The sequence below is a fragment of the Labeo rohita genome, chromosome 8 (genome assembly GCF_022985175.1).
Source record: "Labeo rohita strain BAU-BD-2019 chromosome 8, IGBB_LRoh.1.0, whole genome shotgun sequence".
NCBI classification, from domain to species: domain Eukaryota; kingdom Metazoa; phylum Chordata; class Actinopteri; order Cypriniformes; family Cyprinidae; genus Labeo; species Labeo rohita.
In genome coordinates, this window is record NC_066876.1 from 1,348,801 (window position 1) to 1,366,130 (window position 17,330).

The 17,330-nt window shown below is 38.9% G+C and overlaps 1 protein-coding gene across 2 annotated transcripts in view; it reads right to left on the minus strand.

Moving 5' to 3' along the window:
• Positions 1 to 662: 662 nt before the first annotated feature.
• The window catches only part of mib2 (MIB E3 ubiquitin protein ligase 2), a 68,917-nt gene continuing 52,249 nt past the window's right edge, over positions 663 to 17,330 (minus strand). For both annotated transcript variants that reach the window (XM_051117759.1, XM_051117758.1), the window contains exons 13-19: positions 16,755 to 16,909; positions 8,787 to 8,913; positions 7,603 to 7,827; positions 5,256 to 5,434; positions 4,975 to 5,159; positions 3,413 to 3,478; positions 663 to 2,813 (exon numbers count right to left, since the gene is read on the minus strand). In XM_051117759.1, the coding sequence (XP_050973716.1) occupies positions 2,572 to 2,813; positions 3,413 to 3,478; positions 4,975 to 5,159; positions 5,256 to 5,434; positions 7,603 to 7,827; positions 8,787 to 8,913; positions 16,755 to 16,909 (1,179 nt within the window). In that variant the 3' untranslated portion in view covers positions 663 to 2,571. The remainder of the gene's footprint in view (positions 2,814 to 3,412; positions 3,479 to 4,974; positions 5,160 to 5,255; positions 5,435 to 7,602; positions 7,828 to 8,786; positions 8,914 to 16,754; positions 16,910 to 17,330) is intronic.

Below are 17,330 nucleotides of genomic sequence, written 5' to 3' on the forward strand. Positions count from 1 at the left end.
CGTATTGCAAACTTCAGGATACTTATAATAACTAACATAAACAGTAATAATGTCCGAAATGGCAAACGTAGTGAATTAACAGTGAGGGGCAGTTGTTGTATATTGTGAGCTGTTAGCAGATAAGCTTAATAAAACTAGACAACACACTGTCCTTCTATTCTAGGAAGTCAGGGCTGACTTTTCATGTTAATTGGAAAAGCAAACGAACTACACAAATGTTCAGTTTCAACAAATTGTAAAACGCCCGGCCCCGTAACGAGGGCGGATAAGTTAAATCAAAACATTACAAAGGCTTCATACGGACACGATGCTCTCGTACGCATGTGTGCTCTCTCTCACACACGCTGACAAATTTTGGCACTAATACCGCCATCGCGTTTCTCACGAACTGCGGTTGGCGTACAGCGAGACATTCAAATTGACATGTTTGTGTTGGCTATCCCAAAAGAGGGAACTATATAAAAAGCCCATCACAGAATGACACGTACGATAAAACAGAATAAACTCCATAAATGCACACAGTAAAGCCCTTCTGGAACAAAAACACTTACTTCATGGATGTTTAGACTCTATGAGGGAATATGAACTGATGCTGAAGTACTTACAGGCCTAATTCATGTTGAACAACGGTAAAATACACCCAACTGCCATTCTAACACAAATTTTTACATCACACCAGTCGGTGAAATACAATAACCATTACAGAAGTAGTTCTCTTATTTACTCTCCCTCATGGCTTTCCAGACTCCTGCAGCTGCTGTTGTTACTATTATTATTTTAAGCATTAAGCATTTTATTTTATTAAGCATTTTTGAGTATCCTTACACCACCACAAACAATTTGGATGATGGCTCTTTTTTAGAGCTTGACAAACTTTTGAACTGATGTATGTGAAAGAGTTACCGTATATGCAGACTCTTCCTAAAATTCTTTGTTTTCCACCAAAAAAAAAACAACCTTCAAGTGCATACGGGTTTTGAATGACATAGGGGTGATAAAATACTGCCAGCAGAGATGAAGTCTGGGTCTGGTGGTCCAACCATGCAGATCCACAAAACGCTGCGGCCTTCATCGCAAGCTCAGAGTGTGCAGTTTTTTTTTTTGTTTTTTTTTTTAATTGTATAGGTTGTGCAATCACCTACAGCCTTGAAAAGTTCCCAATTCTTTGTTGTTCAAAACAAGTGATGTCAATCCCAGAATATATTTAGGCAAAGCATTACTGTAGGAGATATGAGGCTAATAAATACTTTTTATCATATCATGCAATGCCACTGGATACGCTTGTATGTTTTGTAAAGTTTACAGAGGGAAAGTTTTCTTGCATTTTGAGTTGAACCGACTTGCATGAACCTGAGAAAACTAAAGAACTCCTAGGATTAGGAAGCATTCAGCACCTTTGCTTACACAAACAAATCTACTATTACGCTATGAAGGGTCTTTCGTTTGGACCCTCGCACAGACACAGAGCCATAATCACACATGGATAGAAACTACAGGTCGTCTGCACTTATAACACTACAAATGGTATTCATGACACAATATATGACGTAGATAATATGCTCACCAGCATGCATTATGTATATCTCTTGCCTGTGGAAAGCTTCTGTAAGTTCTAGATTTGCGAGTGGTACGGTACAGGCATATGGTACAGGCATCTGTACAACATCACCCTCGGACAAACGACGGCAAATAACGCTGCCGAGAACTCCATTCTCAAGGACGCTGGGACACGACTTACGAGTGCTGCGCTTTCGCGTACATCAGATTTGGCTTAGAATGAAGTTAGTGTTTGAGTTAATTGATGAGCAGCAAGCCCTGGATCACCATATATGGTGGAATCTCACTGAAACCAGGTCATATTTCACCCCAAAATCACATGAATGAAAACAATAAATTACATTATCAATTTAGTAAAATTATTTTCATTATAGTCGCTGTAAAAATACTCTAAAAACGTATCTATTGTCTTAAATTAAAGTTAGAATAAAACAAAAACTATACTACCATGATGCATAAACACATGAGAATTGAAGGTGAATATGTCACAAAATAAAATCATTTTATGCACCGCTAAACATCTCAATATCTTCTGTCTTTTGCACTCCTTTCTCCTTTCTTCGGATTTCAGTGTAAAATATGGACCAGGTCCCGATGGGTTTCGTGAGATGCTTTTTGCATGGGGCTGATGTGACACGTCTGCTTAAGTTGCATGCTGGGTATGTGTTACGGTTCACTATAATCTAGCTCTTCGGCGACATGAAGTGTATCTGCTGACGTCTGATGAACTCCTCTTCACTCGGTAATACTGTAGTTGCAGAAGTCCACATGGTACTCCAAAACCAGGTCCTGAATTGATGAAACCCCTGGCAATGCAGACAAGCAAAACCAAACGCAGTCATTGGTTCGCCATCCACCGTCCGCTCACGTCCTCCGGTCCAGCGCGGAGGGTGGCGCGCTCCCGCTTTATGGCTAAATGATGACCCTCGGGACAGGACAGACTATGAAGCACAAACAGCCAACCGTCTTCCCTTCAGTTCGCTTCGAGAAGAGCCACGCGAACGCTGCGCGTCGTCAGACAAACAGCTGGATCCTCTCGCGGATGGTCTGTCGGCAGATGGGGCAGGTTTTGAGCGCGGCGCTGCAGTCGATGCAGGAGGCGTGGCCGCACTGGAACACCAGCTTGATGTGGTTATCGATGCAGATGGGGCACGTGATGCGCTCCTCCATCTGCCTGTAGCGCGACTGCAGCTGCTCCAGCAGGTTGTGCTGCTCTGAGTTCTCCGAGCTGGGGCTGCACTCCACCTCCGTCTGGTCTGGTTTCAAGAAATGGAGATGTTCAAAGCTTTAAAACTTAAATAACAGTATTATTTAGTTCCATTCATTTTATTGAAACCAAAGAGCAAAGTTTCACACTAAACTTTCAGAATTACACCACTTCCTGTGGCCTAATTCATTCACGGTCCAAGGGGACAAGAAAGCACGTTTTACTGTAGAGCAGCTATGACCACCTCATTCTCTTCTAAAACGACAACACCAAATCAGTCCCTCTTAAAGGCCTGTTGAAAGGGAAGTTCATGCTTCTTAATCTACTAACTTTCTTTGCACCTTAAAAGCCTATAATCCTGAAAGGCCAAATTTATTTAGCTCTTCTGGCAGTAGACAACTAATGTTTGGGAGAAATTTGGTTCTGTGGTAATTAGAATATAATGCCCCTGCCAAATTGTCAAAAAATTGTCAAAATATTACCAACAAAGATACATTAAGAGCTGAGCATATACTGACCATAACAGGGAGCTCATTTTAAAAAGGACATTATTAACTCTTATTAAGTTTATTTTTAGTTTCAATTAACCAAAAAGGAAAGTGTTTTGAATCTTGAAACCCAGCATAAAATATTATCATAAACGCTTACCTTGTCGAATTTTCTTTGTTATTGTCACCTGGCACCGGATGCATTTCTTCATTCTGTGAGCACATTCTGAAAAGAGACACACAGGACAGATTTTCTATATACCAACTGTGTATACAACCAAGTACAACTTTTCTGGATCAGCATCCATCTGACTTGTGACCAACAATAATTTGCTGCTTTACTATCATATTGTAATGTATTTCTGAGGGGGAAAAAAATTCAGGCGATTCACTCAGAGCAGAATCGATATTTTAACATTTTGGTTCCTGTATTCGTCTGTATTATTATCATTCTGAAATAAGTTTGAGTAGGAAAAATACCGGTTAATAACATTATGTTTTTCAATTTGCCTTAAGATATTAAAAAAATGTTGCTGCATTGCTTAAAAAACGCTACTCATATAAAATTGCATTTTGAGAGGAAAAGTTGCGTCATGTCTAGTTTTATTTTTACATTCAGAAATAACGTAGTCTAAAATGCTAGAGAAACAATGTGTTTACAAACATTATAAAGAGTTATTAGTTTCCTTCTTTCCACAACAAATCCTCTGGAGTTAAGGCTATGCGTTTAGGCTATAAAAATAGCAATCCAAATTAATTTAAGGTGAAGCCTACCTCTCTCTTTCGGCACGAATCCAAATGTTTCCATATTCACGATGTATCTGGATGCTAAATATTATTTATTATGTAATAGGCTTTGTATTTCACTCACATTGGTGAAAATTATCTTCTTTCACATCGGCTATATCAGAACAGTGAGGCGATGGTCACGCTGAACGCAACAGATTGTACAACGGAGTAGTGAAACTTTTTATATGTTTGTTCAACTGTATTTCATTTTGATAATGAACAGGCTGCAATGCCATTGCATCTGTGTGTGCGTGAGGCGTCGGCACAATGCTCATACCAACACTGGTAGATCATACAGATAGAAGCAAGACTTCATTCAAAACTGTCAGTCTTTTGCAAAATAAAGAAAACTAGCCTATATTCTGCCTTCTCGTTTTCCTTTCCGTGAACTTTGGATCAACCCGAAGCTCAGCAGATTTTTTTCTTCCGTTTTGTTAATCTGTCAATGATTTCAGTGGATTATTTCATGTATAGGCCTATATATTCCTTTTTATGTAAGCCTATAGTTTATTCTGTTTTCTCTGCAGGTGCAGGTGCAGGTGATCTGTTGAATCCATCTTACTCTGTCCTCGGATAAACTCTAACGCCGGTGCATTGCCATTGTGACATACCTATGAAGAATTCACAACTGTGCGTGGGCATTTCACTCGTTGGATGCGTCAGCTCACATTTGCATAGGCCGTACTACTTGAATTTGTGATTGATTGACAGCAAATTTTAAATGGAACCATAAAATAATGTTATTAACCAGTTAATGGCTTTTTAACATTTTTGATTCTGTTATAAAATAATTTTGTTTCAGTTTCTGGTTCTGGTCCTATCAAAATTTTGTTCGTATTTGGTTTTCATTTTCGTTCCTTGAACCGGTTCAGAGCCCTGCAACAACAACAAAAAACATAGGTCACAAGTTTATTCATGATTTAGTAAGCTTACCCTCGCATGCGACACTGTGTTGACATGGAGAAAACAGTACTAGCAGTGCGAGCTCGGAGCAGATGAGGCACTCGCTGGGGCCCGTCACGCTGGGCATGGCCAGGTTGGTCATGGTGTTGGGCGTAGTGTGTACCCGCCTGAGACTGCTGCTGCTCGTGCCCGTGCCACACGTGACAGCTTGAAGTCTGAACACACACACACGAACAACACATTCAAAAAAAATCTGCTCATTCTCCAATCCCTTAATTACTGAGCACCACAATCAATACATTGAGACACACCTGTGTTTTTCTGCGAAGCTCCTGATGAGTGTTTGTACGCTGCTGTCTGTCACCAAGTCCAGTGGGCTTTTACCTTTATGGTTAGCGTAACTGATATCGGCCCCTTCCTGTGCCAAGAAGCAAGCGATAGCAGCTCCTATGTTCAGCTCCGTGTTTCCCATCAGCCCTGAGCTACACAACTAAACAACACACACAAAGAATAAAGGAATAAACACCACTGATTACCTCTCTCATTATTATACTGTACAGCACACAAATACACTGGAAAACAGGAAGATCCTACTCTGATGTATATGGCTTCTTTTATTTCAGCACAATATGTGAATTTTTACATGGGATACCCAGATGACAATCTACATTTACCAAAAAGTGCAACGTACAGCAGAGCACACTGTGTGAAATACCAACTGCCCGGCTTGCAATTTCCTGCAATGAAACTCCTCTAAACAAAGCCCAAGAGGCAGCCGTGCCCCTAGTAAAGTGTGCTCTGAAGGGACTCGCTTAGATTCATATGCCAGGGTTATAGATTCCATAAGCCAATGAGAGAGGCATTGGAAAGAAATGAAGAGCTATCCGCCCACCACAGGGCATGCACCGGACACAGAGCATTCAACCTCTGATCCTGCACAAAGGAGAAAGAGGGTGGGTGAAAAGAAGAAAACTCAATAACCTCACGTGCATGCTGGAAAGCATTTATGCACAAAGGCTAGGTTGGGCCTAAGAAAAATCATATCTCTGCTGAGAGAGAAATTTGTGCATAAGGAACAGGCGGAGTGCGCATGTAAATCACTGACACGTTTGGCTGGAGCCATGGCCAGAAGCACGGCTGTCTCAAAAGATAGAAGCTTAAGGAAATATTCCAGCAGGGGCTCAAAAGGCTGTTGAAATAAAGTCTCCAGCGCCATGGAGAGACCCCAATTTGGAACTGCTATTCTGGTGACTGGCAGTGAGCGCCCATCATCTGCACCCCTGAACACAACATGACATGCAGCGATAGCCCTTAAGTAGACATTAATAGTGAAAAAGGATTTACCACTGTCCTTAAGGTCTTGCAAAACACATAAAATGAGGAATTATCTCTGCCAGCCATGGTACATTTGGCCATCTGTGTCCTATCACAATCAAGTGCTCTCTCATCTGGCCACAGCAGTGTTATTAGGCAAAGGGGAAGGAATGCATAAAGCACGATATTGGGCCACGTGCATTCAAAGGGTGTGTCCTTGTCCCCTGGCAAGAAGAACATAGGACAATGTGTGTTTTTACATGAAGTTAAAAGCTTAACGGTTGCCTGGCCAAATCTCTGCCACAGCAGACTCACCACCTAAGGGTGGATAAAAACCACCCCCGACAGGAGGTCTGCAACCCTGCTCAAAAAGCTTGAAATGTGTTGCGCGTAATATCAGTGCTGCCTGCTCTATACAAAAAGCCTGTAAGCTAGAGCGTGAAACTTGGAGGAACACATCTCCCTTGCGATTATGTACAGCTGTATTACTGTTGCAGCATAGGGTATACGGAGCATACAGAGCAGAAAATGTTTCAGAGCCTTTCATACACTGTAAGGAGCTAAGCCTGCCTCCACACATAGAACACTGTCGGAGATCCTAATGAAGAACTATAAAATCACAGCATATGCTGTGGTAGGCAAAATAAAGAGATTTTCATGTTCAAGGGACAGATGCTTAGGTGGAAAAAAGCAACTTGAAGCAGCTGTTGTGATTGGGGGGCGGTTAGGGATTGAAGGTGGGGGGAGTGAATAACCAGCGCTCTCTCTGAGGTGAATCCCTTGAGCAAGGCACCAAATCCCCAACTGCTCCCTGGGCACCGCAGCGATAGCAATATGGCTGCCCACTGGTCTGGGTGTGTGTTCACGGTGTGTGTGTGTGCACTTAGATGGGCTAAATGCAGAGCACAAATTCCGGGTATGGGTCACCATACTTGGCCACACATTTATGTGGGGGTACCAATGAAATTCTCGAGTAGGGAGTAGATTTGTCTTTCAGAATGTGAGTGGAGCTCTCATTTGTGTGAGAAGACATAACTCAGCTAAAACAATGGGGTTTTCTGGCAAACTGAAACTGAGGCTGACCCACCAACAGACAGCCTCCGTTTCTCAAATGGGAATAATTTATTCACACTGGGCCATGTGGGTTCATGTCGAGGGGTGCGTCCACATCCCATAGCAACAAGAACAATGGGTGTTTTTGCATGAACTGAAAAGAGACTTATTCAATTTTTATAGTATTTTGTATTTAAATACAGACATGCATATACTCTGCAGTATGCTAGTATTCCACTGGATGTTTTTTGTCAATCACGCTCTCTATCCGCGACACACTCCCGATCTTACCCTGCCATATAGCACCGCGCCTTCGCCCTCCCCGGTGCTCATGACGGTGGACAGCTGCTGGCGGCTGAGAGCCGTGTGCATGGCCGTGTCTCCATCCTCATCCTCTGCGTTGACGTCTGCCCCCTCCGTCACCAGCAGGGCCACTAGAGCCACATGACCCTGAGTCACAGCCAGCTGTAGCGGCGTCTGATTGCGATTGTTGCGGATGTTGATGTCACAACGACCCTTAAAGTGAAAGAGGGCAGAATTAGGGCAGGCAAAAGTTGGACTGAGCATAAATATGCTTTGATTTAAAGGCTTATGTTTGTTAGGCTTATTATTTGTAGCAATAGCCAAAAATACATGGGTATTTTATGGGTCAAAATGATTGATTTTTCTTTTTATGCCAAAAATCATTAGGATATTAAGTGAAGATCATGTTCCATTTTGTAAATTTCTTACCAAAAACATATCAAAACTTAATTTTTGATTAGTAATATGCATTGCTAAGAACTTTATCTGGACAACTTTAAAGGTGATTTTCTCAATATTTATTTTTTTTTTTTTTTTTTTTACATCTTCAGATTCCAGATTTTCAATTAGTTGTATCTTGGCCAATATTGTCCTGTCCTGACAAACCATACATCAGTGGAAATGGGGTCACAATTGTATTTGTGTTATTTCAGTCATCATCTACATCCTGAAATACAGAGAAATCACAGTATTGTTCAATCACAGTGTTCAAAACTCCCTGGGATTATTTTTTTCTGCTTTAAATACGTACAAAACATTCCAACATAATAAACACATAAACCCACCAGCCACTAGATGGCAGCAAACTCAGTTTATCAAATATTGCATTATACACACTAAGCACATGCAACACATACAGACAAAAAGTAAGGTGTATGACTTGTTCAGTTTTGGGGTTATAAATAAAACTATTAAAATACCCAGGTTGTCACATAACACAGTCAGTGAACACGGACCTGTGACATTAACATAAAAATAACTTTCTTTAATAAGTTTCTATACTGTGGAATACTGAAGTATTACTGTTATACTTCCAAAACTGCGCAATTCTGTAATTTGCTGTACGTTTTCCTCTTCAACTTCCACTGCAAGTGTATTACTAGATATGTATTTTTCCCATGTTTTCAGCAGACATTATTTTTGGAGATAATTCTAAGGTAACTCTCTCACACCTCTTTCAAGAGAACCTCAGCTACATCTCGGTGGTTGTTCAAGGCGGCCAGATGCAGAGCAGAGAAACCATCTTCCTTCTTAACGTCTGCCAGCTGTCGTGCTCGAGCCAAGATCATCTCAGTCGCTCTGGAGGAACACAAACAAATACAAAGATGCTCAGTGTATGACACCCACCATGTGAGAAATGGCAATCCAGTACTATTAGGACTCAGTACTCAGATTTTTGAAACTTAGACGTCACATTTTACATTAAAAAAAGTTTTCCTACACCCTCTGTCACTGGGACGGAGCTTTTGTACCTTTTTTTTTTCTAAAAGTAAACATCAGGAAACACACGGACTGCATCGTGATTGTTGATGTTATAGTGACTGTACATTATGTTTCTCATTACACAGCTGCTCATTTACCAAATAAATAAATAAATACGCAGACATGAACGACTGATTGAGTGTAAATGATTTTATTATGTGAAGAGAAAGAGAGCAACAGGAGAAACATTAAACAGTTGCGTAGGAAATCCAGCAAGGGGACAACAGTCAGTTACACAGTTTAGCGTCATTATACCAAAATATCTGACCCACTGAACACCAAGACTGACCAGGCACATTAAAGTACTCCAGAGAGGTCAGAAAAACAGCCCGTCCTGTGAGTGTTTGTGAGGAAGATTAGCTGTGTTTTGAAGTGTGTGCAGTGGTTTAAGCTGATGTCAAACAGGATTCAGCAGCTCTGCATTAGAGCAGATTACACCTCTACCCTCTGTGTGTGTGTGTGTGTGTGTGTGTGTGTGTGTGTGTGTGGAAGTGCATCTGCTCCCAGTTGTGAGTCAGTCTAATTGGCTGCCATGTCACCAATCTGCTCATAGCACTGACCTTGATTCCTAACAAAACACACACGCACACACACACACTCAACCATAACAATAACACTCATATCAGTAGGGCTGGGAATTGAGAAATGGTTCCATTTAAAAATAAAACGCATTGGACGATTTCTGTGACATACTGTCAATGCAGAAGTAAAATAATGCAGTTGGGAGATGGCAGTCTCAAAAAAACACTCCAAGGAAAGTCCATAAAACATGAAGAATTTCCCGTATGAGTTGTTCACAGATGTTCTACACACATATTATGCGTTGCATTGTATTATGCTTTAGGGTTGAAGGAAACGTCCAAAAGATGAATGGTTCTTATAAGCTGGATCTTTTCACAAATGATGGTCTAATTCATTGTGCTGCACTTACTCACTGAATCACTCAAGGCACTTATTAAATGAACATCTGACTCGTTTTTGGCTCAAAGCGATCTGAAATGTGTCACTGCGTACTTGGTGAATCTTAAATCAGTTTAATAACTAGGACTGTAGGCCAGTAAGTCATTATTCTGAAAACGTGGAGGTGTGTTCATGTGAGCTAAAGCTGAACCTGACTGTGTTTGGGAAATAAAACGTGTGTGGACCAGAATAACAAGTTTCATTGTTGACATCCAAGAGCTCGTCAGCAAGACCATACAACGCCCATGTTTATCTAATATCATCTAATCTAAACAAGGTGTCACCTGACATGTTTACACAAAGCTATTTATTAAAACTACAGGCAAATCCTAACCAAGTTTAATGTAGCCACGCTTTCAGATCTTGGTCTAAAGTTTTGTCAACACTGCGTTTCCTCAAACTAAGAACTGCCCACAACGACGGCCGGGCGTCAACCAAATCATGGTGTGACAGTCACTGTAAACGGTTGTGGAGAAAACACAAAAATAACAGAAAGATATGTAGACTTGTCCAAATGTAATATGAACAAATGTTTCATATATAACAAAAACCAATTTAACTAAATACTACGAGCTTCAAACAAAACCAGACACTGATAATAGATAATGTATAAACCCAGTCAATCAGATTAGTGACTTGGTGATTTTAGCAACTTTTGCTATTAGAGTCTGAGATTAACCTCAACCTGATCTCTAAAAGAAAACAATAATAATGCTTGAAACATTTAGAAATCACTGTTACACTCACAGGCCGTGTCCAAAGCTGGGTTCTGACAGTTTTAGCCCACTTCTAGAGACAATTCTGTCTCTAAACCACATAAAAAGTAAACCCACACACAGAAGAGCAGGTTCTCAATGTTGTCTCTTGGTCTCAAGTGTGTGCTAGAAATAATTGTGCTATTTCGCTGCATTTAGTTCTTCTCTCTCTTTGTTTTATTAGAACTGTTCTAATAAAACTTCTTTTAGCCTGATACTGTTGCAACTGAGCTGATCCCTTGAACAAAATTTTCTTTAGTGAACCATCGTAACTCAATTCAGTCAGTGTTTTTAAGTGTATGACAGAAGAGAAACATTTCACAGCACAATGATTATTGACTGACCTATGAAGAGTAACTGATAATCCTGGCACCAAACGATACTTCTAGAAGGTGTGTGCATGTGTATAAGAGAGAGACTGCCTCTCTTTCTAAATGAATCATATTTATTGTTATTCCAGCTATGCACAAGTGTAGAGTGTAATGTGGAGAACTATATATGCTGTAACCGCACTCCAAACACTGAATTAATGAATACAGTCCAACAGATGCCATGGACTGGTGTCATGTATACAGTGTACACTGTGAATATTCGAGCTGCAGCCAGTGAATGAAGTCAACAGTGCAGCAGTCCATAGCAAAAAACTATAATTAGCTGTTTGTGCCCAGGAGACAAACAGAAGAAAAACAGTTGTGGCACAGGTGACTGGCAGTAGTGCAATTTGTGTGTTATTTTTATTATTAACATCTTATCTGAGTGCAGAAGTAACTGATTATTAATTCCATCTTTAAGAACAATAAACAAATCAATTCTTCTTAAAGATTTTAAAACATTTCTTCAATAATAACCAATGACATCCCAACATTACAAGCTTTGATTTGATTTGAAGCACCTCGGATGAAGAAACTATAATACAATGACAGAAATACATTTATAAATTTACTGCAAAATATTCAAATATATACAAATATAAAAATGTTTGAATGCTTAATGGGTGTGAACTGTTTGCCGAGTTATTTTGCCACAAATTCCATTATCAAGTAATGAACTGACCTTGTCCCTTAAATTAATTTAGTTTGTTTGTCACTGGTCAGAATCTTAGAAAACGAGTATTTCTTACAGTCACAATTTAAATGTTCGCGCAATAAGAGGAGTATAGGAAACGTTACGCTAAGATCACATAAGAGCTGTTCAAGTGCAGGCCATATGGGAATAGAGAATAATCTATCAAGTGCCAAATCGAATGAATGTCACTGTCGCTCAGGGTCATGCTAATATTCACGTGGCCGACGCCGTCAACACTCGCGCACGCCACATATGATAACTGTCAGAATAAGACTAGAGACCTGGAAGCAGCTGCCGCTGGACACCAGCAGTGTGTTTACATACTGCCCTGATCCTGAGAGGACATGGATCCGTCTATCACTGCCACAAGACTTTAATAAAATCTGAATTGTGTCTTTGATTAAACTAATACAATCAATCAACTGCATTTGTATCGCCACAAAGGAAGAGAACTGGTGCTGATTACAGTTGGTTTGTACAGTGAATTTCTGGCTTGAATTTTTAAAAACCAACTTTTCAGTAGTGACCCCGAACTACTGGGGGGAATCTAGGCCTGCATGATTTGTTAAAAACAAGAAAATCTGACTTCAGTTACTGTGGGGGACTGCAACTATGAAGTAAACTGAAAACTGAAGTTTCATTTTGCTGCTATGAAATAACAACAAAGCATTTTACATTAGATTTTACATTTTACATCACATTCTACATTGTGCATGGATTAGAAAGCAAGTTCAGATCTCTTTTTGGTCCACTTTAGTTGTAACAGGTTCTCCATCCACTTTTCATTTATTGTTATTTTTTTGCAACCTAGTTGTTTGTTTATTCATTGTTTACATTCATTTGATGCAATTACTATGACATTTTTAACTTTGTGAAGAATTTAAAGACTCCAGCTTCAATATTTGATTATGATAAAAACAATTACAGTGACAGCAATTTCTTAATTTCTGTCAGGAGTGCACATTATTCAGAAAAAGAACAAATGAAGGTATTTTTGAAGGCATTTTGATGAGATACAAGTCAATGTATTCTGAAAGCAACAGATGAAATTATGCCACCTGGAGAAAAAAACGGAAAGCCTCGGCATGCAGGACAGGTGTAGACCTCTGCGTTTGTGTTACTACTGCTGTGCAAATTTATTCCCAGCTTGGTTGGATTCCAAAACAATAAAAAATATATATTAACGTATTTAAATATAATATAAAGCACTTTAGTATATTATATTCATAAACAAATCCTTAGAAGGAGATCATGCACAATTTCATTTACTGTATGTCTCAAGTTCAAAGTGAATGAATGAATTGTTGTATGTTTTTGAAAGGGTTAAGTACGTGTACGTGTGTTATACAGTAAGCTTACACCGTAACTGACATGAACAAAATAAGTAAATATTGACTGCAATTATTCATGATAAACAAATATCTGTTGTTAACTCTAACCCTAAACAGAAACCTAAAGCTGACTGGTTGATAGTAATGTTGTTCCAGGACCAACAAGGATACAGATCCAGGAACGTGTCCCACTTCTGTAAATCATGTGAAGTGTGACTCCACGAGTGCGTGCGAGGCAGAGGGAGGGACGCTGCGTGACAGCCCTGTGTCCCTGTGGCTCTTCAAGTTAACCGTGTCGCCGTTATGAAAGAATCTGGGTCACAATTCTCGTGACACCGGAGGAAATGTCTACAAGCTTGTACGTATTTACCACACAACTCTGGCTGATGGGCAGCCAAAGAGCATGTCCTGGATCTCTACAGGAAAAGCAGAGCAGGAAACATGCTGAATCTGACTGCCACACCCCTCAGGAAATGCCACATTCATGATCCCATGTACTATATGTTTCAAGTGCAAACTTATCACAGTCAGTACAAAAATCAAGTAGTTCTTATTGGAGCATATTACATTTTTAAATGCTCATAATCAGATTACAGTTACTTTATGGATTACATGATTACATATATGATTTACACAATGGCAGTAAATCATTCATAATTTATATTCCTTTCTGAAAATCCCAGTGTGTGTTATACCATTTAGCTTGGACTATAATCACAATATAGAATGGTCATGTAAATGTCACATAAATAAATGTACAAACTATGCTTCTGAATTTGAGCGGAAAAAGCACCTCTCAAGCAGTCTGACCATGAATGTAGCAAATAATTATGCAAGTTAGTATACACTGGTGATATACAGTTATGCAACACTATATCTTCATCATATCCAGTGATCTCCAGTAACTGTTGATTCTGGAAGTCTGGACTAAAATACTTCACACCTGGAAGACTTTGGTTGTGTAATATCATAATTGTTTTCACTGTTATTAATGATTGTTCACGTAATGCAGGGATTCCTAAATGTTTTTGTTAGACAAAATCCTTTGACATGAAATATGTACTTGAAATATCCATGAGGAAGTTAATATTTCAATAACTGAACAACACATTTGCATAATTACAAGTTGATGTTGCCTAATGGTCACACTGACATGTAGGTAAACATAATAATATTTTTATTTTTAGGGTTCCAGTGTTTGAATAATTTATTTTACATTTTTATTATTTAATTATTAGCTTTACAAACCCACTGCAGTTCTTACATTAAGCCCAGTTTGAGAAACCCTGGTGTAATGTAATTTTTAATACATTTTTTGATGTTGGTATAAAAATGGAATACATTTTTTGCTCTTTGCTTTTTTTATGTCAATATGATATGTTTAATGGTAAGATACAATTATCTAAAAAGATAAAAAGTAATCTAAAAAGCAGTCAGAATATATTACCTAAAATTATTAACCCAGATTAAGTTCTAAATCTGTAATTGACTATAATTTGTAAGTAATTGACCCATCTCTCCCTGTCTTGTAGGGCCAGGATGTAAATCTGCTGTAAATTTGTTTTTGCTGATGATAAAACATCATGACAAGCACAATCATTTTCCTAAAGACATGAAATTTAAAGGGGTCATCGGATGCAAAATTCACTTTTACATAATTTTTGAACATAGCGGTGTGATATATATTGTCTGCGATAATGTTGTAATTGTTGTTTTAACGATGTTCAATTTGACATTATCGAGTATTTTGCAAAAGCCATTCAAAACACCTACCGAGTGCAGCACACGCATTACGTGAAGTCCAGACTAGTGCATGTACGCATTAACAGTGTATGATTTGGTCTATTAAAATATATCACAAATTCAAGACATGGGGACAGAAAATGTATAGATTTATTCCACTTCATACAGTTAATCAGTATCAAACTAAAAGTGCCAAAAATTTTCTTCTCCAAAAATGACCATGATTACAAATGTAATATTGTTTTTTTTTTTTTTTACAAGAATGAAGAGACTTATGTTTTAGACACCATATTGCCTCTTTTTGCTCTATTTCACCAACAAAAATCATTTCAAACGCAGCCACAGCACTGTTTTGTGTCTCTGAGCAACATGACAGTGTTTGGTTCCTGAATGACTCATTAACTGTGACTTTAATTCCACATTTAAAGTATCTTTTTATGATTTAAATAATTTAAAATATCAGTATTCCATGTTTTATGTTTAAAATATCAAAACATTATTTATGAATTTGTAACTGCAGGTTAAATGCATTCATGAGCTGCATTACACAGTGTGTAAATACATCTAAACGCCACTTGAGATGCAGCTTCAGTGTTTCCTTTGCATTGATACTGATTTCATTTGCTTGGTAACAGCCTAAATTTAAGGATTTGACTCAAAAGATAATGCACACTTTTAAGAAAAAATGGCTTTTTAAAAGTTAAAATGCCCATAAAAGGTAAAAATCAATTTAAACACATTGGACAAGATTAATTTCTAACAATGTGAAGTGTGAATGACCACCACACAGAATATGAAGAATATCAAAAAATGTAGGTGTCAGCTGTCCATAGTAGTCCTTAAGATACCAGCACAAAAACACACTCGGCTAAATATTGTCTAATTATCGTTATCGATAAAATCTCAGAAGATTTTTGTCAATATCCTATTTGAACATAAAAGTGTCTTGGCAGTGTGTGTACACAACCATCCTGTAATGATAAAAATCCACCCAGTGGTTTTTATTTAATCCCTAAAACTAATATCCCCTTTTTTAGATCAGGATATTCTCAGCTTTTTTTCTATGTGACATCACACAGACCAAGGCCCCTCCCACAACAGTTGACTAACATGGCCGTCTTACCTCAGACCCGCCCTGAGTGAGCTGTAATAGTCTGATTGCCATTGTTTCGCCGCTGGAGCAGGGACACAGACAAGAATGGCTCCTAAGCAATTAAGGTGTTTTGTTGTTGTATGTAATAATGAACATAGTGGTCGCCATTTACTCCCGACATCTGAGCAGCTGAAGATGCAGTAGATTACGTTTGTTTTTGAAGGGAATGTGCCAATCTACCTTAATGCAATGAGTTTGTGCGAACCATTCGTGAGGCAGCTTCACCTACAGCAGAAGTGAGTATAAGGGTTTTTTTTTTTTTTTGCAATTGCCTCTCCTAATAACGTGCTACTTAGCAAGTTTTGCGGCTAAATGCGGCTAAAGTAAACAGTCTCTCAGAGCATGGCTTGTCACCTTGTTGTTTTACACTACCATTGAGAATTTTTAACCAAAGTATGTTATAAACTTTTCATTAAGACCCTAAAGAACTTGTGGAAAATGGGCGTCTGATGACCCCTTTAAGTTGAAATGACTACACATGAAGAGAGAGTGTGTTTGAGAGACAGGTGACTATTTGGAAATTCAGTCAAACATACAGTATAGCGTTATCATGCAAAGTAACAGCATGACACGGCTGACCATTCACAGGTTCAGAGAGGTGTGTAATAAATGAGGATGGTTACTGTTTCACAGAGGAGGCTGAATACTCACAGTTTGTTGCCCTTCAGAGCTGCGTGGTGCAGCAGGTTAAAGCCACGGTTGTTCTGCTGCGTGAAATCGATGTTGGGAACCACAGTCAGAATCTCAATGATGCTCCTGAAGTCTTTAGCAATCGCGTCATGTAAGGGTGTATCTCCATAGGAATCCTGACAAACAAAAAAACACCTGAATTACACCGGTAAATCTAATTCTTGCCCTTTTTTATTTTACAGAAATATTAAAGGGATCCTCTTTAAGCCCTAAAATGAAAATTCTCTCTATTTCCTAACCATTGTGTTAGCTCTAATTGTAAAATCTTACTTTTTTTGGCTGTGTACACTTTTTGAAGTGTTGAATCCTTTTTAACAAATCAAAACTTTTATATCTTTGTCTAGATTCCAGCTCTGCTCACTCTGGTCATTCTTTCAACCAACTTTTTAAACCGTAATGAAGGCATTTCAATGTATGTGACATTTAAAGAAGTCCACTTCCAAAAATAATGGACTGATATGGTGCCCCGATTTTGAACTTCCAAAATGTAGTTTAAATGTGGCTTCAGATGATCCCAAATGTGGTTGTAAATGATCC